The following is a 24,041-nucleotide window of genomic DNA, read 5'->3' as shown; positions in this document are numbered from 1 at the left end:
AGGGAGGCAGAGAGGAACACTAACTCCCATCACATGAGCAGAAGTTCATTTGCTGAGGCATGGACACCACTGGATGTTAGCCTAATTTATTTCCAAAGTTACACAATTTATTTATTGTGCAAGTAAACTCTAACCTGGTACTGGAGAAGAAAAACCTTGTGTTAAGGTAGCAATGGATTATTTATCACATCATCCACCTTCACACTTAAAACTGGTTAAGGAGGAGGAACCCACATATTCCAAAGTTATAGGATAACTTTTAAATAAATAATAAAGTATACAAGACTAAAGCACTGCCTTCTCTCCAATTCAAACCTCCTTTGCAAGCATTACAAAAAGTATATTTGTGCTAAATTACAAAAAAAATATCACTTTTTCAAAATGTGACACTAAGTTACAATTTTTTTTTATACCAGAACTGTTGAATCAGCAAAGTAAAATATTTAGGATACACATATTTGCAGGAGAGTTAAACCACAAACCTGTGGATCATTAGTGCAAGGTTTTGAGACAACATGAAAGAATTATAATTTTTTGGTAAAATGGAAAATCTGGAATAAATTACTGATTTACTCATCAAATCAGGAGTCCACAAATTAAATGTCCCCAACGGCCAACTATGATTTGTATTAACTAAAAACTCTGCCCCACTCCATATTCAAGGGTGGAAGTTTTGACTGAAACACTTAAATAAAGTTCAAAACAAATCTAATGTCATGTTAAGTTTTGTAGGCACTCGGAAGCAGAAAGTCTTCCTAATCTTCTGAGCTCAGTAACAGAGAACAATGGTTTGAATGCAGAAGGTTCCATGCCCAATTTCTGGCATTTTGAGAGGCCTGGGGAAAACTCCTGTCTGAAAGTTTGGAAATCTCATTTCCAAAGAATGAATCCGCTTCACTGTTAGAACCAAATTGACAGTTGTTACAGTAAAATTATGCTTTACTACCTGTACAGCTCAGTTACAGATCAACCACTCAGAATTTTGGGGGGACAAGTAGGAAACGGAAGGTTTTATTTAGATGTTGTTGTTTTTGATAAATTATTGTGACTTTCAAATTGAATTGGCTTATTTTAATGTAATCAACTTTACTGTAATCAACTTGTAGAAAAGCAGGCTACAGATCTAAACAGTAAATGAACAAGTTATACAATTACCACACTGCTTACCACTGCATGTTCTCAATACATTAACACGCAAATCGTAATTTGTATTTCATATAACTATACAAATGCACACTCTCCAGCTTCTATGATTATCTGTTTGGAATGCAAAAATTAGACTGCAGGGTTTGATACACCAAAAATTATTTGTGATATGCATCATATCTCCCATTACCTTGATCAAATTGCTTCTGAATGTTGTCTTGATCAGTTTTATTCCCACTAACACGATAGAGACCTTCAGTACATAGACCTTTGGGGGTGGAAAGCAAATGTCACATGGCTATATTTTGCAAACGAAAAGTCATTATTTAAGCATAAGCAAAATTCGTATTAAAATATCTATCACACTCTTGAACATAAGTTCAACAAGTAGCCTGCCGAATGCTTTACTAGACGGCCTCTGCTATAGAGCAGCCTTCCTATTCTGATACAGAGGAGGGGTCCATTTGGTTATTATGCCAGATGTAGATGAGAGATAGAACACTCCATCCCTCTTAGAGCACTCTATGCCTGTATGAAACTCCATCTTCATATTTGCATGTAATTCCTTGTTGCCTGCAGCTAACAGGCTAGGGCTTAAAAAAAGATTTGCACTATTGATTTCTTCAATTAATATGGTTTGATTTCTTGTTTATTTGCAATCCTAAGAATGCTTTAAGGAAAGCAACCCTCAGCTTCAATTCAGTGGGGATTACTTCAGAGTAAACAATGGTTGTAAAAATAGTAAGCTAATTCTAATTCATAGTGCGATTAATCATCACTCTTTTAAAAACAAAACATGCACTACTACTTGCTTTCACAAAGTTTTATATTTTAATCACCATTAAAAAAGGAAATGCATACATAATTACATAATCTTAACGACTGTTATGAATAAGCCCTCATGCCAATGTATGTGATCTGAATTCCCATAATCCCTCTTCACTTCTTCAATCCCACCCACACCCTCACTCATATAAACCTAGTCAAAGGTTTGATACAAGAAAAAATAATTGTCAGCATTTACTGGAATCTACAAAGTCTTTTTAGCAAAAACTTAACTAGCACTGACAGGTGCTGGCATTGCAATGCCCCACAAGCAACACTCTTGTCACATGATTTGGTCTTCTCCTAAAGCCACAGTCTTTGGTCAGAGGTCAGCAGACATATAAATATGGCTTTTGATACCTCCTTGCAAATTACAGATGTTAATGTTCTACTGAATCATGTGTACCAGTCCTTTGGATCCTGACAAACAGACAATATGGTGGCTAAATGTCTAATGCTTCAATACTGGAAGAAGTCACAGATAGTGTCTATGAGAAAGTGGCCTTCTATAAACAAATTAATTTTATAATGAATGATTTTAGAGTGTTGTTTGTGTTGTACTTTTGTACTGTTTTATTGTTGTTAGCCGCCCTGAGCCCGGCTTCGGCTGGGGAGGGCGGGATATAAATAAAATTTATTTTTATTATTATTATTATTATTATTATTATTATTATTAGATGGGAAATTCTCTGATATCTGAAATGTCTGAGCACCGTGTTGGTCTGGACCACCAACTTTCTTGCCCCACACTTCACATTCTCTGTCTTGTACACAAATAACACGTTGTATTGGTTTATAATGATTTTGTTTGTCTTGTTTAACTGTATTTGGTTATGCTTCATTTTGAAAAATTCTATTAATTAAAAGAACTACTCAAAGAATAAGCCACCTCACTTTACAAATGCTCCTAACTCAACACATATCATATGCACTGAATCACAAAAGGAAATACAAGCTTCATGGGGAAGAAAAGCTGTCAAAAACTGAACACAGGACAGATAAAAAGATGCTTTTTAAAAAAGACTTTTCTTAAATAATTACTAGGTGAAATATTCCAGATATAAAAATGTTTGCCAGATAGTTAACCTCTGATTTGAGTCACAGTATAATAGAATTGTAGAGTTGGAAAGGATCCCAATGATCATCTAGTCTAACCCCTGAGAGTGGAGGGAACTCCTAGTATTGGAAGGAGATGGGGGGCATTCCACCAAACAAGACTAAATTCTTCCACAAATGGAATGCATTACTTGGTATACCATCCTTAGAAAACTTCAGAATTGGTAGTTATTTAAATGTTAGCTATTATTGCAAGTGTACTAATATAAATGCTAGTTTTCATGCATTCTGAATGTTATTAAAATTACTGACTCTACTTAAAAATAAAACAATGGAGATAAAGGTTGCTGTTAAAACACTGCTACATAAGTTAGTAAAAAGGTAAAGGTAAAGGGACCCCTGACCATTAGGTCCAGTTGTGACCAGTGGCGTAGCGTGGGTTGTCAGCACCCGGGGCAAGGCAAGTAATTTGCGCCCCCTAACCCGTGGATTTTAGCACTCGAGACTCTTCCACTAGATTAGCGCTCCCCCCCTCAGATGTTGCGCCCGGTGCGGCTGGCCCCCCCTGCACCCCCCCACGCTACGCCACTGGTTGTGACTGACTCTGGGGTTGCGGCACTCATCTCGCTTTATTGGCCGAGGGAGCCAGCGTACAGCTTCCGGGTCATATGGCCAGCATGACTAAGCCACTTCTGGAGAACCAGAGCAGCTCATGGAAACGCCGCTTACTTTCCTGCCGGAGCGGTACCTATTTATCTACTTGCACTTTGACATGCTTTTGAGCTGCTAGGTTGGCAGGAGCAGGGACCGAGCAACGGGAGCTCACCCCGTCACGGAGATTCGAACCGCCGACCTTCTGATCAGCAAGTCCTAGGCTCTGTGGTTTAACCCACAGCGCCACCCGCTTCCCCCACATAAGTTAGTATATGCTATCAAATTGAAAAACTTTGCAAGGAAATCTTGTCCAAAACCAACAAAGTGCGATCAGCACCTAAGCAGCTTGAATTCTCAAAATCTAAATTAGCACCTGGGTCAATTGATGACTACAGCTTAATCCCAAATGGAAACTGATCCTACAGAACACTGTTAGAATCACTGTGTTACTTTTTGCTCAGGCCTAGAAGCCAACAAACTGAGTCCTGGGCTGTATAAATCATGCTACCTATGAGTAGTGTAATATTACATACAACAAGTGTACAATCTTTGCTCCTGTACACAGAAATAGTTGAGCTGCCCACTCATTCAGTTATTCAAACGTAACATTTAACGAGTGCACAATGCAGCGTACTCAGGTTTACTGCCAGCTAAAGGAAACTATTTCAGCAACACTTATTAAACGAGTCATTGAAGCAATTCCCTTTTACTGGCAACAAGGCAAGACATGCTGGGTCTGCTTTACTTCCTAAAACAGTTTCCTACTAAGGTTTACAATCAATGGAATGAGCTGTGACTGAAAGAGGAATGTTAAGTTTGTTCATTTTGGCCTCTGTTATTCTTAGAGAAGGTATTGTTTAATTTGATGTAGACATTCACATCACAACTCCATACATGTTTACTCTGAAGTAAGTCCTATTGAGTTCAATGAGACTTACTTCTAGGTAGGTCTGTAGACTGGTATCCATAAATGTATTGAATGTTTATATATGAAATAAATGGGGGTTTGGAGGGAACAAAATCTAAGCCACTTAAAAGATTATTTCAGCTGAATTTTTTCAAACCTGCAGCACCTGCTTCAGTCTTGAAGGCATTGTACAGTACTGATATAATTTATTAAGCAGGGTTGCACTCTTCTTATAACAAAAGGGGAATGCTGTTTGTGCAATGGGGCTTGCCACCCCTTCTCCAACTTTAGCATACTGTCTGTCCCCCCCGAGCCTTTCTTGAGTTTTGGGGAATACTCAGGAAAGATCTGGGCTGCAGCACAAAGGGTGGGGGAAGCTGCTGCTTCATGAAGTGGGGCTGAATTGCATTATTTTTGTTGTTTTTCAATGGAAATGCATGCAGAGCAGGATCAAAAAGTTCATCAGTAACATCTCTTCATTTCACATTATTTAGCTTTTATATATAGCACTTTAGAACAAAGGTAGGCAGAAGATAGAAATCACACTAATCATATAGATCCCAATTCAAGTTTTGTTGGAATCTTGCATGCTTACATTTGCATTAACAACATGTTTTAAAAGTAATTTTTCTGTATGTTAGATTTCAGTTTTTTCAGCAAACCTAAGTCTGTGGTTGAGGCCAACTGAGCAAAGTCAGGGAAATGTAGTCAGGTAGGGAGAGGAGACCACAAGACAACAGAGAAAAGACCAGCAGCATGTACAGGAGTAGAAGAAATCTGGTCTCCTCCCAGTTCCATATTCCAGGAGTCATAAGAACATTAGACGATCCTGCTGGATGAGGCCCATGGCCCATCCAGTTTAACATCCTGCTCTCACAGTGGCCAACCAGATGCCTAAGGAAAGCATACAAGTGGGACAGAAGCACACTGCCACCAATAGTGGAGGCAAAAAGTATCTATCAGATTTAGTTCAGGTTATTTTTCATGAATTTGTCTTATCCTCTTTTAAAGTCATCCACCCTGGTGACCAACACTGCCCCCAGTAGAGGTAATGTCCATAATGTACTGCATAAGAAATGTACTGCATTTAATATTCTCTATCCACTTTCCCTATGCCATGCATAATTTTACCCACCGCTGCTCCAATCAAACCCTTGATCATTTTGGTTGGCCTTTTCTGAACATTTTCCAAATGTACAATATCCAGTTTGTGATGAGGCAACTAGAACTGTACACAGTATTCTAAACAGTCGCATAGTAGGCTTGCACAACAGCATTGTTATATTGGCAGTTTTATTTTCAATTCCTTTCCTATGATCCCTAGCATCGAATTTGTCATTTTTTTACATCTGCTGCACACTGGGTGAACATCTTCATAAAGCTATCTACTCTAACCCCAAAGTCCTGTCCAGAGTCAATATGATTTCAGACCCCATGAGCGTATATGTGAAATAAGGGGTTGTTGTTTTTTAAGTCCAGATATGTATCACTTTACACTTGTTTACAATAAATTGCATTTCCCATTTTACCACCCATTCCCTGAGTTTGGAGCACTCCACAATCTTTATTTTTGTTTTAGTGACCCTAAAATGGTTTTAGTGACAATTCAGTAGCATTAGCAAACTTGGCTACCACATTACTTACCCCAACTCTACAATATTTATGAACAAATTAAAAAGCACTGATCCTTCAAGGGTTTGCTTTGGTAAATATGTGAAAGTATACAGTCCTCAGCGCACACTTGTTATTTCTGTTACCACATAGTATAAAATGATGAGAAGCTAACAAGACTTTTATAGTTAGCTACCAAGAAATAGTAAAATGTTATTGATGCTCCAACTTGTGTCCTACCTGTGTCTTCAATGAAATCCACACACTTCTCAACAAAGAGTGGTATAGGTTTTTCAGGTGTAACCAGATCCTGCAGGGGCATTCCAAAGTAATTACTTTCCCAATTTCTACGAGTTGGTGGATTAAATGTCTTGGTTTTCTTTTTTTGCTACAAGAAAACAACAGCATTCTTAGCCAAGTATGTCATTAATGAAAGTAAAAAATTAATAATATCTACATAAAATCATACCTGTAACAAAAGAATCTTAGTAACAGAACTAATTTTGAATATATTAATTTATAATTATTCAATAAAGAGAGCAAACAAGCTTTTCAACATTGTTAAAATCTTTCTGCACTCAAATTCATATAACATGATAAAAAGTTAAGCAACATATGGGGGGCTATCTTTGATTGTGTTGTTTTCTGAAATTCCTTTTTTTTAAAAGCTCCTTTGTAATATATGGAATATTACCTAGATATATATATATATATATATATATATATATATATATGGAAAGACTGGTAATTTTCTATATTATGGTTCAATGTAAGTATTTTCTTCTTTTAATAAGAAAACAATAAAACAATAAAGGGTAAATTAAATGTCCAAGAGTAGGCAGAAATGCCCCCACCCTCTAGCTGCAGGCATCTCATGACTGTCTTATCTAAGTTGCTGGGCAACCTAGCAGGTAACACTAGGTAGAAAAGGGCTCAATCTCAGATTACAGCATTCATTTTTGAACAGTACAGGAGAATCTGTGCAAAACGTGGAAAAGACTATAGGAACAATCCTGTGAAAATGTGGAACACTTTGTGAAGAGCTCGCTTGAGGGAAGCTGGATAACTTCCAAGACTTCTGGGCTTGGAGAACTCTGGCACTTGCAGGATTCTGTTAGAAACTGGACTTTGCACTTGCTACGTGGACTTTGTTTCACTAAGGACTTTGTAAACTGGAACCATCTCTGGGCTCAGAGAGTGAAAACATCTTATAGCAACTGCAAATAGTGTGTGTATATCATGTGAATGTGCGTGTTTGCCTAGTAAAAGCAATCTCAATTACACAGTTTCTTCCTGTGCTGAGCCTAACTGCTCAACTGAACATCCACAACACATAGCACTATATGGTTTGGAATACCATATTAAACTTAAGGGTTTATACAACTGTGGCTTAAATATCAAGTCGCAATCCATTTTTTGCCAGTTTCCATTTCCAACTAAAGCCCAACAGGCCACTTCTTAAGATGTTTATGACATATCTTTCCTTCTGTGGCATGCTCTGGCATGGCCTTTCAGGACACAAACAAGCAACAGTGGGGAATCTCCCCTTGTGCAAGCAGAACTTCACTTGTGTGCCTTTGGATCCAAGCTCCTATTTCTCAAGACCTACAATGCAAAACACTAAATAGTATGTTTCTATGAGGTGTGATAGCTCCATTCAGACAGGAAATACTTTAAACTGGTGAAGATTAACTATGGTTCCACCTTTTTTCTTTCCCACACTGTACAAAATTAAACAAATTAACAAAATGACAAGACAATATTAAGCTGTTTATAGTTAACCACAATGATAGCTATTTTAGAGCAAAAAACTATTTACAAAATTTCCTGCATTCTCTATAATAATACTGTAAAGCAAGCCAACACTATATCCATTGCACAGATCTGAGGTTAATAAATGATGCCTTGCATTTAGGCCAACATGCTATTCACCAGCTCACATTGGCTTTTTAAAATGTGAAAGTTTACAAGGAAGTAGTAATACACCAGGTTGACTCCATTTCTTAGGCAGCCAATAACCAGTGGCTCTTTTTCCACTGCTTGAGCTGAAGCAATTTCTGCAAGTAGTGTAACAGCTGTAAAGGTTAATTTCTTGCTTACTCAGTATTTTATACAGATGTCCTTCTAGTATCTCCTACTCTATCAATGCTGCCCAGAAAACTTTGCCCAAATAACTTCTTTTATATAAAGATATAATCAGTACCAAGACATAGCAATTCTATAAAGCAATTCTAAAATCTGACAGTTTGCCTGCACTATATATACTTTTAGAATTATTACTCTAAACAATATTTAATCTTTTTTAAACTGCTTCTCCGTGCACAGGAAATATTAGAAAAACCAGAACTAATCCCCACGAAAGTCCTTCAGGGCCAATATCTTTTCAAAACTAACCATACAAGCTACTAAAACATGTAGAAAGCTGGCAAAACCTTTTATCTGCAATGCACACTTTTATTCAGTAAAGTTCTTCAACTGCCTGTGTCAAATAATTATCTGAAGAGAAAGCTAAATAGTGTCATAGGCAGGTTTTGATGCAGGGGTTCCTCCCTGCACAGTACTCTTTTGCATACAACACTCTTACCAAAAGTGCAATCACAGAAGAGTTTCACAAGTTGATTGCCCAAAGATTGCACAACAACCTACTATGCCCAATGACAATATACATCTATATAACAACACTGTATCCTGGTTATGTATAAGACTCACAGCTGGCCACTGCCAGGACAACGCAACACTGGACTAGATCTGATCTAACACAGCACAAGACCATAAAGCAATAGCTGATAATTCACAAATAACTGTATTACAATTTGAAGGGAACAATTTCTCCTCCCACCCTTTCCACATTTAACACACAAAGTTCACAAAACAGTTATTTCAAATGTTGACCTCACTGACATCTGAAACGCTACATATTTATTATCTTTACAATGGCCAGTAATAAAGCACTGACTATGCTAAACCTGCTGTGCACTGAATACATGCCGCTTTCTAATTAAAAAACAAATCAAAAACCTGAGCCCAACAACAGCAGTGCATTCACCAATAGGAGTAACATTATCCTAGTCACTAAAATATGCCAGTCTGAATCACCTTCTATATAAATTTGTCAAATCTAACCAGAAATATAGCTGACATTCCTAGAAAGATTCTGCGATATGAAACAAAGGCATTGGGTTGTAACCAAAACTGCATGAGCTGAAACAATCTATCCCTCCTCCCCACTCCCCTTTATACCTCTGAAAAGCTTCTTCAGGCATCAAGGGGACCTACCAACAAAGAACTCTGAATCATCCAAGGAAGAGAAGGGAAATCACCCCAAATCAGACTGAGGAATCTTGTGTCCCTTTGATGCAAGATCCCTCCATCCAATTTTCCTTGGGGCCTTTTCCCAGCCAGACAATGCAATCAATATTTGATAAGGCCAACTTGCACAACTCCAAAAAGAACTTAATGCAGAGTTAAAATAAAAAAGTTAGTTTAAAAAATGTCTTACTTTTTTGTCTTCTTTTACTTTCTGAGTTTTCTTCTTCATCTTTTTGTCATCTAACTCTTGATCTGATGTAATAGCAGGGTTATCAATGCCACCTTTCCATGTTTCCACTGGGGACAGAAGGGGATCTTCTTCACTGCCACGATGTCTTCCTTTTCTTTTAGTTTTAGATGTTGTAAAAGCTTCATCATCACTTGCATCTGAATGTGCTCTCCTGTAATAAGATTTGGCTTTGATGAAGAGTGTTTTAGATTTGTATTTGTATTTCGAAGGTCTTCTTTCGCCGTGGGTCTTTGACATTCTGTCAGGAAATCCATTTTCTTCATCTCCTTGGGTATTATTTATAGTAAATGAGTTTCGAATTTTAATCATGCGATTCTGACTATCATCTGGAATTGCGTAGATATCATCAGTAACACCTCTGTGCTTGAAAATGGTGTCTATAGGTTCTGCATAATTATCAGATTGATCTAGATCATCAGATGGTGCCAGAGTTGTTCTAGTTTTTCTTGGTTTGCCAATACCTGCCTCAATAGTTTTTAACAGGTTTGGATCTAGTTTTTTCACATTGGGCTTGAGTGCAACTGGTTTTGGCTTTATTGGAGGAGGCACTTTATGGTTGCGTTCATGATCGTGACAGTTAAGTGGTGTGCTATGAACAGGGTATTCATTACCTTCCAAATCGAATCGATCTTTTGGGATAAGCTGTACATCATCCCCCATAGGGCTGTAAGGAGGTGGGGCTTCAGTATCATCTTCTGAATCTGGATAGTAATTGTACGTAAGAGCACCTCCTCTGGGAGAATGCAGGAAAACATCCTCACTTGTATGTGTTGCCTCTCTTGTACTATCAGACATATAAGAATTTTCAATCATGTTTTTCTTCTCTAAAACGTCACTGAAGAACAATGTGAAAACCTCAGTCTGACGATGATATTGAGACAAAGAATACAGAGCTGTAAATTTAGCTGTAATCTCAGTAGCTATATGCTCACCTTCCGTCATTAATTCTTTGATAGCCTCAATCTCAAAAAAGTCTGCCTGACTATCAGTAACAGCCACCAATTGGACAGGAATCGTATCTTGTACTTCTGAAAGAAATGCTCGAAGCATTCCCATAGATGCCTTCCGTTTAGCAGAGTAAACTAGTATATACCCATGAACAAGTTCATCTTTTCTTACACCGATTGAAGAATGATATGATAATATTGTTATCTGTATTCGCCTCCGTTTTTCACCTATAATTTTATCCAGCATGAGGGAATTATTCTGGCCAGCCTGAGCAGCACTACAGGAATGAGAGTCAAGAAAGGGTGAAAGAATAAGATCTACACTGAATGGATCTCCACACATGCCACACATGACAATTCTCAAATCAGCTTCCGATAGGTCTTTAATTGTAGGAACGGGACTCACAACATCAAAATTGTGTTTAACTGCTTCCAAAACTCCCCGCAAAGCTTGTTTTATTTGAGCCTCATTAAATTTGCGTGGGTAAGTACCAGCAGGCACATCTATAAAAGGACACTGCAACTTGTTTGCCAATTGCTGTCCTTGGTGTCTCAGAATCGGCAAGTGCTTGCTAGCACTGTCTCTTTGATTAGCCAGTATTAATGTAAATGGAAGACTGGCCATATATTTGTCTCTTCTTATCTGAGATGCTTCGGTCCTGATTTTAGTGATCGACTCTCCAATAAAAGTGAGTGATTCAATTGAATTAAACACACAGAAACATCCATGTGGTTTGAAGGCAGAAGTCCATAAGTGACTTAGAAGATAAGGTGACTTTGCATCAACTGGCCTAAGATCAAGTTCATATATCTTTCCATCTAAGGCATACTCGTCATCCGTGGATTGAGTCCGAATCTCATTTGCCAGCTCTTGCGCCAGACCATCTTTACCCAAAATGAAAATATTAACTTTATCAATATTGGCACTATCGTGATATAAATTTAAGCGACCGTGGTCCAATTGCAAGAGGCTTCTGGCAAGCAACTGTTCTACTTTAATGTCCATACAGTTTTGGCCACTGAGACAGGTTTCTTTAGTGGGATGATATACAAACCCTATGTGTTTTAATAGAAGAGATTCTCTATCAGGTGCAAGTTTCTGTAAAGCTTTGTATCTAGGCTCTTCACTCAGAACTGCATGAATTTCACTCATTTTATCAGAACTAGGTGTTGCATTCAAATCCAGGTCATAAAACAGTTCTGAATGCTCAAAGAGCATTTCCTGAAATTCCTCTTTGGCTTTTTCAACAATTTCCCGTTGATGTCTACTATATACTTCTCTACTATCTGCCTCTGTAATATATTTAAAAGCTTCATCCTCCATTACAAAACACATAACTTCTTCCCAGGGTTGCCCAGGAGAAATGAACTGTATTTTTTCAAGTGTTTTTTTGAACTTCTCCTTCATTTCAACTCTCCTTTTTTCTGATATTAGATGCTGCACGTGGTTTTGATAGACTTTTTCCGCTTCTAGCGTGCTCAAAAGGTCAAATGGAATTCTCCTGTCATTCACTTTATCTATGTGATCAGTTTCATCCCAGGGTGTTTTCTCCAGCACCACAAAACATAGTTGGAAATCTGGCCTTTTTTCCATTAATTTCAAAGCTTCAGACCAGCTCAAATGCTCAATCTCTTCAAGATTTGACAGAAGTGTGTTAAAAGCTCTTGGTAATGTATTGATGTATTCATCTCTTCTTTTTCTTATATGCTCTTGCTTAAGCTGCTCTATGTGTTTTGAAAATGTATTTTTGGCCTTTTTTGTTCCCTCTAAATTAATGTATTCTTCATAATCTGGGTGATTTTTCAGTTTATTACTAACCGTTTTCCAAGTGGCATGATAGTCTCTCACAGTCTGAACAAGTTTCTCAAATTTATCCGTTGAAGTCACAACAAGTTGCCTCTGTGTTTTATAGGCATCCAGATAGGGAATTATTTTAGGCTTACCCCGGGTTTTATCCATCATTTGTACCAGTGCAGTAAAACACGTCTCTACGTTGACATTGAATCTTGCTGATGTTTCTACTACCAGAAGGTTCTTCTTATTTGAAGCAAATGCCTGAACCTCTCGTAAATAGTGTTCCACACATTCATCACATTTAGTTGCTGCTATTATTATAGGCTTTTTAGATTTTGATAGCTGAACATAGAGGTTATTCACAAATTTTAGTTGGTCATCAAACTTCCTATTGCATCCTTGACTTACATCAATGCATAATAAAAATCCATCAATGTTTAGCTTCCCTTCAGGCATTTGCTTTTGCTCAAAGTCTTGCTCCAATCCAAGCTGATCTGTGCAAATATACATAAGTTTTTCTGCTGACTGCAATTTGGTTGCAGCTGCACGCTTTATATATGGTTGTAAGTTCGTACTCCGATGAGGCAGAAAAGTCTGATCATCAATGAACTCAGTCTGTTCAATAACATGAATCTTGCAATCTATTCCATCCTCTCCACATTGTGTTACGTCACCCCAGTACAAAAAGTGATCATTATTAACAACTCGTCCACCAAAGTCAATTGTGCTAAGCACAGAGGTATGTTCGGGGTAATATTCATCTGCTTTTGAACGCACAAATCTATTGCACAAACACGATTTCCCAACTCCACAGTTCCCCTTATCCTTTTCAGTCCCCGAAAGTCCAATCACACTAATAGCATAGGAAGGGGGACGAGGCTCTTTGTTCTTTGCCATCATAGTGTTCTTCTCATCCTTCTGTAGTTACCAACACAACCAGCTGTAGTGTTCATTCTTAAAAGTGCTTCTACACACTAAAAATTTATCTCCAATTTTTTAAAGGTATTTTCAGTTCTTCTTGGATTCTCATGCTTGCAATAAACTTATATGTTCAGATCAAGTGGTCCATATTTCTGAAAGGGAAAGAAGAAACACTCTGTTAATTACAGTTACCTATAGGTCTACTTTCAATGTTTCAATAAATTCAAACACACACACCTGATGCTTTTAAGTAAGTTAGATATATAAAAATGGGTATGTAGCTCACATGTCCACACTTAAATGCACCTTACATGCATTTAGTGCTCTTATTTTAAGCACATTTACATGAAGAACATGTTCCATCAACATCAATGGCACTTGCTTCCAGTTAAGATCCCTGATCAAACAAAGGCAATCCAAGGAAACACACATGCAATTATATCCGGTCCAGTGTACTGGGGTCCAAGTAGGATCCCGCTGCTCAGAAAGAGCAGTCAATTCACATCAGTGCACTTATAATACTTATACAATAATAACATGAACCCTATCCTCCAATAATTAGATAACCAATGTAAAGCTAACCATCCACTATGAACTTGTCTGGGAACATAGTCACATAAAGCAGAATGAATGCAGACAGTTTCAACACACAAAGCTCTTTCTACTGCAATGTTGCACTGATTTCAACTGAACTTATTTCTAATTAACTGCATTTAGAAACGGAACCTAAAATATGTTTAAAACGCATATGTTTCAGCATGGGTGATTTTTCTCTCCTTTCCAAACAATGAGATTTCAAAAGGCAGAAAGTTAGCAAAATAAAATTATTTTTTTTTTTAAAAAAAACACTTCAAACAAAAACCTGGGGAATCTATGAATAATCACAAACATTTAATAAATATAACTTCCAAGTGTTACCAAATAAACAGTATGATGACCAATGACATCATTTGATCAAAGTATAAACCTCCACAGGAAGTGTATGAGGGGAATGCAGTGGTAACCTCCTAGCAGTGGTGCTACATTAACTGGGACAGGGCAGGAAAAAGCGGACACAAGGTTGGGGGAACTCTGGGTGGAGATGGTGATACCATTTACCTTGTTAACACCTCAGCCCACCAACTGCCATTCTACTCCCATCCCCATGTGCCACTGCAAGACCTCACATAACTCACTCCATAAATAACAGATTATTAAAAGAGTCTGATGTTTATGGAATGAAGATGCTAATATTGATAATGATATCCAATACCTCAGTGTGTATATTCATCTAAGTGGTAACTGTTTCCACATACTGGCCACAATCCACAACGTGTGTTTACATAGGGGCCCCTTGTCAACAATGAAATTTGAGAAGCTCTACTGTTCATTGAATTGCTTCTCCAAACTATATTTAAGGTAATAATCAGATTGTCAGTCCTTTCCCCCATAAATTCAGAAGATATTACAATTTTCTGTAAATAGTTTTCAAGAAATATTTTCTCTTTCCTGCTCCTCTACCCTTAGAAGAAAAGTCAACTAATATACAATGTAGAGAATAATTAATATATAGGATGATTATATGAATTAGCAATAAATACTTTCCATATAACTGAAAATAATTACAAGGAAGTATTTATAATAGCACAGAGCAGCAATTTTTAAAACTATAGTACTGTAGACCACTGTTCTAGTTTGCTTGCTCTTACTAATCACAGAACCTATGTAATGGCACTTGACGACTATTCCAAGCTTCTTCCTAATTAAAATTCAGGCTCCTCTGCATTCTAATGCAGCTGTACTGCACTCTATATGCAAAAGAATGAACACAAAGGGGACAAGAAAAGGGGTGAAATTATTCTAAGCAGAGGATAGGTACTGTTAGTGACAGAGAAAAGGGACAAATCAGTTTTAGCATTCAAAACATTACTCAATGTAGATTCCTATAATACAGCCATAGCACTGAAGGTTGAATGAGAGACTGAAGGACAGTGACTGCTCCGCAAGGCAGCTGCAAAGAGAGCCACTATTCAACTTTTACTAACCCTGCTGAGGGCCAACTAGCTCATTCTTTTATTAAAACTGATCATTCATGAATCAATTATGGAAACCCATACCCATATAATCTGTTCTATCTGCTGATTTTATTATAATGCACCAGAGATAAGAGAATGAATGAACAACCAAGCACTGCCTAATGTATCTGTGGGTCCAATGGACCACAGTTCCCATGAGCAAGATTCCATTCACACAGCACTCCAACTGGAGTGAGGAATGGAAGGAACACCTTGCATATTCCTCTTTCCCCCTAGAGTCCTCTGTATCTCCTGAAAATCTGCTCCGGAAGGTTCGGAGACCCTCCAGAAAAGTGTGAGGAGTGGTGCCAGGGGGGAGGGGGCTACTGGTCCCTTCCATTTGCAAAGGGCAAGCCTAAATCCAACCCTCTATGCTTAGCAGCTTTGAGCTACCTTAGAAGTAGGAAAGCAGGACAGAAATGTTGAAAATAGAATCTTCATGTGTGACTTTTAATTTTTTTAAAAAATGCTGAGTACCCACATACAATAGGATCCAGAAAAGTACACGCAGAGCTCTTCCAATCCTTTCCCTGTTGTAGACTCCCATGTTTCACAGCTATCTGAATTTAAGAATCAGTGGACCCTCTGGACAGAACATGGGATGCTGCAGTGGAAGGAAGGGAATCAGCAGAATTCAAGAGTCCCCCTGCACAAGTAGAAATACTTTTCTGATCACACATGGTACCTCAGCATCCAACCCAAGGAGTTGTTGTTTTTTAAGTTTAATTAAGTACATGTGTTAATTACTTATAGTGGACATAAGCAAAGATAAGTCGTAAGACTGAAACACCAAATTGGGGTTTTAATTTGGTAACCTGACTTCAATAGTATACCTATGCATATATGCCATAAACAAAAACTTAGAGCAAGTCTCTAATTGACTGAGAGCATACACCCATCAAAACCAATGTCCTAAATTGTAAATAATTTGCCTGCAATACAATAAAGCTAGAGTCAAGAATTCAATATGTATCTCAAGTTTTCTTTAATTTCACCACAGCAATTCCCACTGCCAAGGCAGGAAAATATTGCTCAGTTTAAAAACCATCTTGCCTCAGTGGCTGCATAAACCACTGCACAGAAAACATACACTAATGAGTACTCAGTGCTCATCTGCACAAACATGTAACTTCTTTTGATTGGGGCCTTTATGTGACCCACATTTTGGTTCATTCTCTCCTCTCCTAAAATATACTGAGTCACTGGCATAATAATAGTTTGCAATCAAGACTATCCTTTGTATTAATGATATACATGGTTAATTTTAATCTAGTGCCTCAGCAGTTGTCTACTGGGGTACTCAAAGGCTTTTTTTTCTTCTGAAACAAATATTTGGAGAACAGTTACTGTTCTGCTTGAATCTACATTTGAAATCATTTTTTCCTAGAGAAACATGCTTGATATTGTGTTTTCATGGTTCAGAGACTAATTGCCATATTTGTAGTGAGGAAGGACAGATGTAGTTTCCTGTGTGACAGATGGCCTGGTGACCACAGAAGACTGTTTTGTCTTCCTCTGTAGAATGGAGTGTTTTTACTGAAACATATTCCTCAGCCTCCAGCAAGGCATAATTTACTCATTCCTGCTCTCCTGTTGTAGCACACAATCTGGATTATGTTGGTTAATCTGCTCAGAATATCTGAAGCATTCCAGTCTGGCACAGTTGTGATATGCAGTTTTCTTCTTAACCCTCTGACCTTGAAAGCTTAAGGGATGCTCCATATATACCACCCCAAACTTGGTAACATAAAAAATGCAAATATCCTTTAACTATCACACATGATTTGCTCCTTTAGCAAGCATCCTCTTTGGCCAGTCTAGTGTGACGCAGCTGCTACTCCCTTTCAATTCTCAATCTGTTTGGGCCTTGCCCTCTATACACATGTTGTGTGGAGAGCCCAGATGCACTGGGCATAAAGAAGAGGCAGTAGATGTATCTGCCTCACATCCAGTACTGTAAAGAAGCAAGCTGGGACATACAACCATCACACATTTCCTTATTCTTAATCAGAAGAACTGACACTCAAGTAGTCAGTGGCAGCTGTCTCACATATAGTGTTCTATTTACAGAACAGGGTACAACTAAAGCTGCAACTCATGTCCTTATTTTTTATATCTCAAGGACAAGGCCCAGAAGAACTGAGAATAAGGAAATGAGTGCCAGCTGAATCTGCCTCACAATTACTGCTGGGCTCCTGAGGGAGTACCAGGTAGTTAGAATGGCTGCCCTTGCTACTTGCCAACACCAGTCCCCTGTGCTGTTTGCCAATGCTATTGGTCACCCACCAGGGCCTAACCAAGATCCAGGGGAGACTTTCTTGGAAGAAGAAACATGGAACTCCATGGAGAAATCCAGCACAGCTAGGGACTAGGACAGGCATAGGCAAACTCGGCCCTCTAGCTGTTTTGGGACTACATCTCCCATCATCCCTAGCTAACAGGACCAGGGGTCAGGGATGGTGGGAGTTGTAGTCCCAAAACATCTGGAGAGCCGAGTTTGCCTATGCCTGGACTAGGATGAGCCCCACAGTCATAAGAGAGCCCAAAATTTCAAGTACTATGGACATCTCTCCTGGGCCTCTGGCAACCCCTCCAATCACATCCAAATCCTGCCTTTGATTCTCCACCACGAGCTGAACAGCAAAGTCAGCAGTGGACCCAATGCGAAGTCCAGAGTAAGAGTGCACATTTGACTGCCAGGAGGAGGGTCAAAGAAGATTTACCTGAGAGCAATAATCTAGCAGAAGTCTGTGAAAACGGACTGGTAATGAGGATGTAAAATATAATGAGGAAATGAGAATCAGTGTAGAATAGTGGTCAGAATGCTAGACTAGGACCTGGAAGATCAGGGTTCAAATCCTCACTCAACCATGAAGCCCACTGGGTGACTTTGGGCCAGCTGCTGTTTCTCAGCCTAGCCTACGTCAGAGGGTTGTTGGGAGGATAAAATGGAAAGGAGGGAAAGTGTCATATCAGTGCCACATAAGCTCTTTGGAGAAAAGATGGTATATACGTGTATGTATGTATAAATAACTATAATTATCTCCATCTCTCCTACATTCTTCCTAGTATGCTAAGTCCTGAGCAAGCTCCATCTCCCCCTCTTGTTCTACTCCAGCACTAGGTGCTGGTCACAGACATCACATCATTGGTACCCATCTACCCCAACAAGTCTTTATAGTAAGGGGAATGTTCTAGGGAAACTACTAGGGAACCTTGCCTAAGACACTATCAAACCAGGTGCTGTCTTATCAACCATAAAAATGGGGCTGGTGAAGGAGTGAGTTTCATTTCCTAGCCTACTGAGTTTCTAACCTTCAAAATGTTTTTCTAGCCTGTTTTTTACTCATAAGAAGGATTTGGCAAAGGAGGGATGAAGCACTTGGTCCATCCTTTGTCAGCTTCTCTTATGAGTAAAAAGAAGGCGTGTAAAATCTTTTGTAGACTAGTAATAAAGCTGAAATACGCAAGAAAACACAAGTTTAAGGATGGGGCGGTAGTGGCATATCACCCAGCAAAGAATAGTCAGATATCTTGGTTTGACTAAGTACAGCTAAAATAAACTGTAATTTCATACATAACAGGAAACTTTAGATGAAATCAATTCTGAATGAAAGCCAAATTTTTTGCTCTTTTCTCTTATGCCTAGAGAGGGAGAAGGAATGTGACTCTAAGACTCACCATGGCTTATTTGTGATAATTTAAACCATGATGTAGATGCTTGGCTGGTTTAGATTTCAATTTATTTTATAACATTTTGGGGTTTTTTTGCTGCAGCGAAAAATCTCAAACAATGTGGCTTTCACCAGTGCAGACCACAAGAGGGCACTTTCGCAAAAAACAAAAAAACACCACAGCATGTCCTTCAGGAGGCACTATTACAGCATGTAAAGGCAGCTTTGGGGACAAGAAAGACAGGCATATAATCAACATGTCAAGCAGCACACTGGTACCTGAAAATGTGTTGGAGACTATTCTCTTGTGAGATATAGGTACAGAAATAGAAAGAAGTCATGAAGGATGGCATATTCCAGCATGAGTAATCAGTAGAATGATGTTTGAAAAAAGCAGATATAGATGAGGCAAAAAGAGAGTAAAGTCGGTAGTAAAGCTCCAAGACTGGGCATCTTGAGTGAGGAATACGCAACAGGGATACAGAACAAAAAGTCTGTAGTCTAAACCATAAACTAATCACTTTTAAAATAGGTAACAATTCTGCTTTTTCTGAATGAAAAGCAGTCATCATTTGAATCAGGGCCCATCACTGTTTCCTACCAACTGTTATCCCTGCTCCTGACTGATATTTGCCACCAAAGGTTCTATTTACTCTCAACAGCACAGAAACCAACTGGAAGTGATGTTAAAGCACTTCTCTTATGTTCCCAAAACAGCAGGTAGCAGTTATTTTGGATAAAATGCAATTTTTGAATACTTTTCAACAACCCCAACCCCAAGTACATTGCAATAATCTTCTTTCTAGCATGGTTGACACAGGGCCACTTAAATACTGGCTCCTCGCTGCTGCTTTGCTCCTTCCCTTGTGCAGCTGGCGAAACAAACCAAGAAAGTTGGCTTGCAATAAACATTAGCAAGACATGGGTGACAATGGCAAATCAGCTATGCATCCAATAAGAGAGCTCGATCTAGGAGTACTCCTAAATATTTAACTGATTGTTAAAAGCAAGTGTTTATCTAATCCAGAAAAGGACATCAACTACAGAGTCAACAGACCTCCCCATCATCAATATATTCAACTTCTCTGGACTGAGTTTCAGTTTATTCACCCACATCCAGTTCAACAGTGACCTCAGACATCAGATTAGAACAACAATTACTTCATCTGGACTAGATGAAAAGGTGTTATCAAAATACCAGTTATTAATGTCACTAGCTTTTAAACCTATATGAGTGTATCCAATGTTATGCGAGCAGAAGGGCAAGGTCATGAAACTGACCTTTCCCTACCTCTTCTTCTCCCTGTAACCCCCTGATCTGCCTCATCTGTAAATTTGGGAAGGGGCTACCAAACATTGTGGGCTGTTTTATAGGATTGCAGTGCCTGGCGTGCTCTGGTCCATGGGGTCACGAAGAGTCGGACACAACTAAACAACAACAAGTGGGAGGCAGAATCATCCGATACCTGAAACCTAGTGAAAGTGGTGCAAGATTCATCCACATGATTTAGGGCAGGATTGTCCCTCACCATATCATATCCCAAGGGGGGTTGAGTTTGCAGCTCTGCATCTATACACTTAAAAGTTCCTCTGGTAGCCCTCTTTTTAACCATACATTTTGGAGAAACAGTTTATGGGCGAAAGGCTTGATTATCAATTGTTTCATCAACATTTTGTTGCCCATGCTGTTGTATTTGGATCAACCTGGACTGTAACTTAGCTAGTTGGGTGAGAATGTCACTTTGCTCATTAACAGGAGATGCTACACTAGAATTTGTCGTCTTGGTTGCCAATGGAGTTTTACAGAAGCCACTTGTTAAATTCCCAACTCCTGACATTCAAGGTCTCTAAAATAAGTCTCAGTTGTTAGTAATGTGTATTAAGCATATAGGATGACCATATGAGCACAATCATAGTTAGCAAGGAAGCAGCATCCACTGAGAACAGGTCAAAGGCTTTCCAAAGGCCAGTTTCCTTAGGAGCCTTTATTGATTGAATCCTTCTGAAAAAAAGTTACTGAGTCCTCCCTCCAAGGTGACCTGTAGAAATCGAAAGAAATTAATTGTCATAGATAATTCAGTCACTAATTAAAAATTCCCCCCTTTCCTTATGATATACTGCAAGTTGATGAGAGTTGCAACAATTATCTGAATATGATAGCTGATGCAAAAATTGTTTTCTAACCAAACTCTAGCCATATTTTAAACTGACCATATAAAACTTAGGGCAACATCACCTTCACAAGAAAAGAAGTGTGATATATGAATACTAATTGCCCAGTTCCTCGGGGGAGGTCAGAACCCTGAGAACTGCATGCAAGGGGAGGAGAGTAGGATCCTTCCATCTGGAAAGCTGTGATGTTGCTTGCATAGGCAGAAAGGCTGGAAGAGTATGACACTGAATTCCACCCATAAATGTAAATTCATGCAAAGACCACCATGAGCAAGTGAAAAACTTGTACATTAAAGCTGCACTCACACAATCAAAGCCCTGCTACCTGCCCCTTTGCTGCAGCTTTTCTCTTCACACAAGCTGCAAAGAAGACTAGGAGGCCAGAGTTAACCAGAGCTTCCTGTTACATGAGTAGCAGGAATTATGGTTAATGGCTTCTAAAGAAGATTTGCAAGCCAACTTTCTTGGTTTGTTTCGCCAGCTGCACAAGGGAAGGAGCAAAGCAGCAGCAAGGAGCCAGTATTTAAGTGGCCCTGTGGCAACCATGCTAGAAAGAAGCCAAGAATATAAATTGTTGAAATGATCACATACTTTACTAACCATCTTCCTCCTATGCATTACTTATTGAGTAAAATAGGGAATAATTTCTTAGAATTTATCAATCAGAGTGACATTAATTGTTCACCAACACTGATTTTTTTTAAAAAAAAACCTTAGATGCCACTAAATAATTCCTAGGTATAAGTTAGCAACCAGGTACAAGGACTCAGTTATACATCTATTGCAAATATGATGCTTAATGAAGCCTAAGCAATTGGGAGGAAACTGCAGAACTGCATGCTGTTTCACTTATCCTACTCTTCTGAAGAACAATTTTTCCCTACCAAGCTTAACCACAGTTAATCATTATATCAGCAGCAATGTTAGCTGTGAAGAAGACTAACCAGATTCCTTCTTAACCCAAGATGTAGATCTACATACTAAGACATTACTGTATGTTTTATTCAAGCAGACCACAAATACTGACCGATCCATGTTAACTTTTTCAGGCATTAACATGATTGATAGGAGAGTTCTAGTGTCAAAAAATGCAGTTTGGGAAACAGGCATTTTGCATTTATAAATATGCTGATGATTTTTGCTTTGTATTACATGAAGTTTTATTGGCTTAACAGGGAGAATATGAATGGCTAGACCCAGATTAAATTGGGTCATGGTTTAGTTTCACAGAAATCAATGGTGTTTAAGTTTGTTATAACTAACTTGTCCCATTGATTTTAATAAAACTAAAACGTGACTAACTTCCTCTGAATCAAGCACTACAATATTTAACCGGATAGCTTAATCAGACGCTTCTGTTTTATTCTAACATGAATGACCCATATTTGAGCTGCTGGGTATTTCAAACATTCAGTTTTCAAACGAAACAACAGCCACGTTCAGGCATGCAAACTCTGTATCAATAGACAAGGGCACACATGCAAGTCCCATCCTTAACAAACCCAACTGCATCAACTCTTAATGCTCAATTCTCTGCAGAGAAGCTGAATGAATTCTTTGCAACAGTCCTCACAGCAGAAGATGGAGGACAGATCTCTGTGCCTCAACTAACTTTTTATAAGAATGGAATCCGAAGAACTGAGGCCAAGGGTGGTGACAATATACATGTTCCTGGCCTTAATGTTAAATTACAAACTTACAAATCACCATGTCTGAATGGCATCCACCTTAAAGAACTCAAATGTGTGAGGACTTCCGGGTTGGCGCCATCGCCGAATGGCGGACTCCCTCCGAGCTCCGGAGGGAGCCGGCTCGGCAGGGGCTGGGTTTTACCGCACCGGCGATGCGGGGACCCTTAGAAACCACGGCCACGGGGGCCGTGGACTTGGAGACTCGGCTAGCACCGCTAGCGCCCTCCCGACTCGTGAAGGAGCCTTTTTAAAGGCTACGGATCGGGTGCCGGGGAGAAGCGTGGTGCTTTGAGTCCTCTGCCATCCCTGCCGAGCGAAGCCGCATGCCATCCGACGGAGAGCGCTGACTTCTTCCATTGAGAATTTGGACTTTTAACAACAACCCGTGAGTAAATTGGAAATCGGGTTTAAAAGAAGAAAAATTTTTTGGATTTGAGACGAGCGGGGGGGGATCTAAAAAGGAAGTCAGTCCCCCTCCCTATTGTAGACATTTTAAAACAAGGATTGGGAAGCCAAGGCCCAAAAAGAACGGTATCTTTGCTAAAATCAAGAATTCCATGATGGGAAAGTACAAGAATTGTGCTGGAGGAAGAATTGAAGGAGAAGGAAAATGCACCTCCCTCCCTGGGAACCGGGGCGATTGAGGAGTGAGCCTGGTGAAAAGAGCCGGTGATTTTGACAGCTGTCAAAGTAGCTGTCAAAGTCGGAATTTTAAAGAGGATTTTATTACAAGGACCTTGCTGGTCAAATTTGTTACAACTTGATATAATTTGTTAAGACTTGAATACAAAATGGCGAAAATACGGAGAACAATCGGATTTTTGGAAACAAAGTTACAACAACCCCCCTAGAGGAGCTTCGGGACATTACAAAGATGGGCGTAAGCCGGGAAAAATACAACACTTCGGAATTTCACAGAACTGGTTATCTCCTGGGAAAGCTGCAAAACTGAAACTGAATCTCGTCTACAGGGTGTTTAGACTAAAAGGAGACAACAGAATACTTTATTGAAGAAGGAAGGGACTGAAC

At 39.0% G+C, this 24,041-nt stretch overlaps 1 protein-coding gene across 6 annotated transcripts in view; it reads right to left on the bottom strand.

Moving 5' to 3' along the window:
* The window catches only part of ARHGAP5 (Rho GTPase activating protein 5), an 84,801-nt gene that overhangs the window by 7,672 nt on the left and 53,088 nt on the right, over positions 1-24,041 (bottom strand). For all 6 annotated transcript variants that reach the window (XM_083610157.1, XM_083610153.1, XM_083610154.1 and 3 more), the window contains exons 2-4: positions 9,699-13,573; positions 6,440-6,587; positions 1,337-1,414 (exon numbers count right to left, since the gene is read on the bottom strand). In XM_083610157.1, the coding sequence (XP_083466283.1) occupies positions 1,337-1,414; positions 6,440-6,587; positions 9,699-13,400 (3,928 nt within the window). In that variant the 5' untranslated portion in view covers positions 13,401-13,573. The remainder of the gene's footprint in view (positions 1-1,336; positions 1,415-6,439; positions 6,588-9,698; positions 13,574-24,041) is intronic.

This window comes from Podarcis filfolensis (genome assembly GCF_964270895.1).
Source record: "Podarcis filfolensis genome assembly, chromosome: 1".
Lineage (NCBI taxonomy): Eukaryota > Metazoa > Chordata > Lepidosauria > Squamata > Lacertidae > Podarcis > Podarcis filfolensis.
The sequence above is the reverse complement of the archived record's forward strand: the minus strand, read 5'-3'. Positions and strand labels throughout refer to the sequence as shown.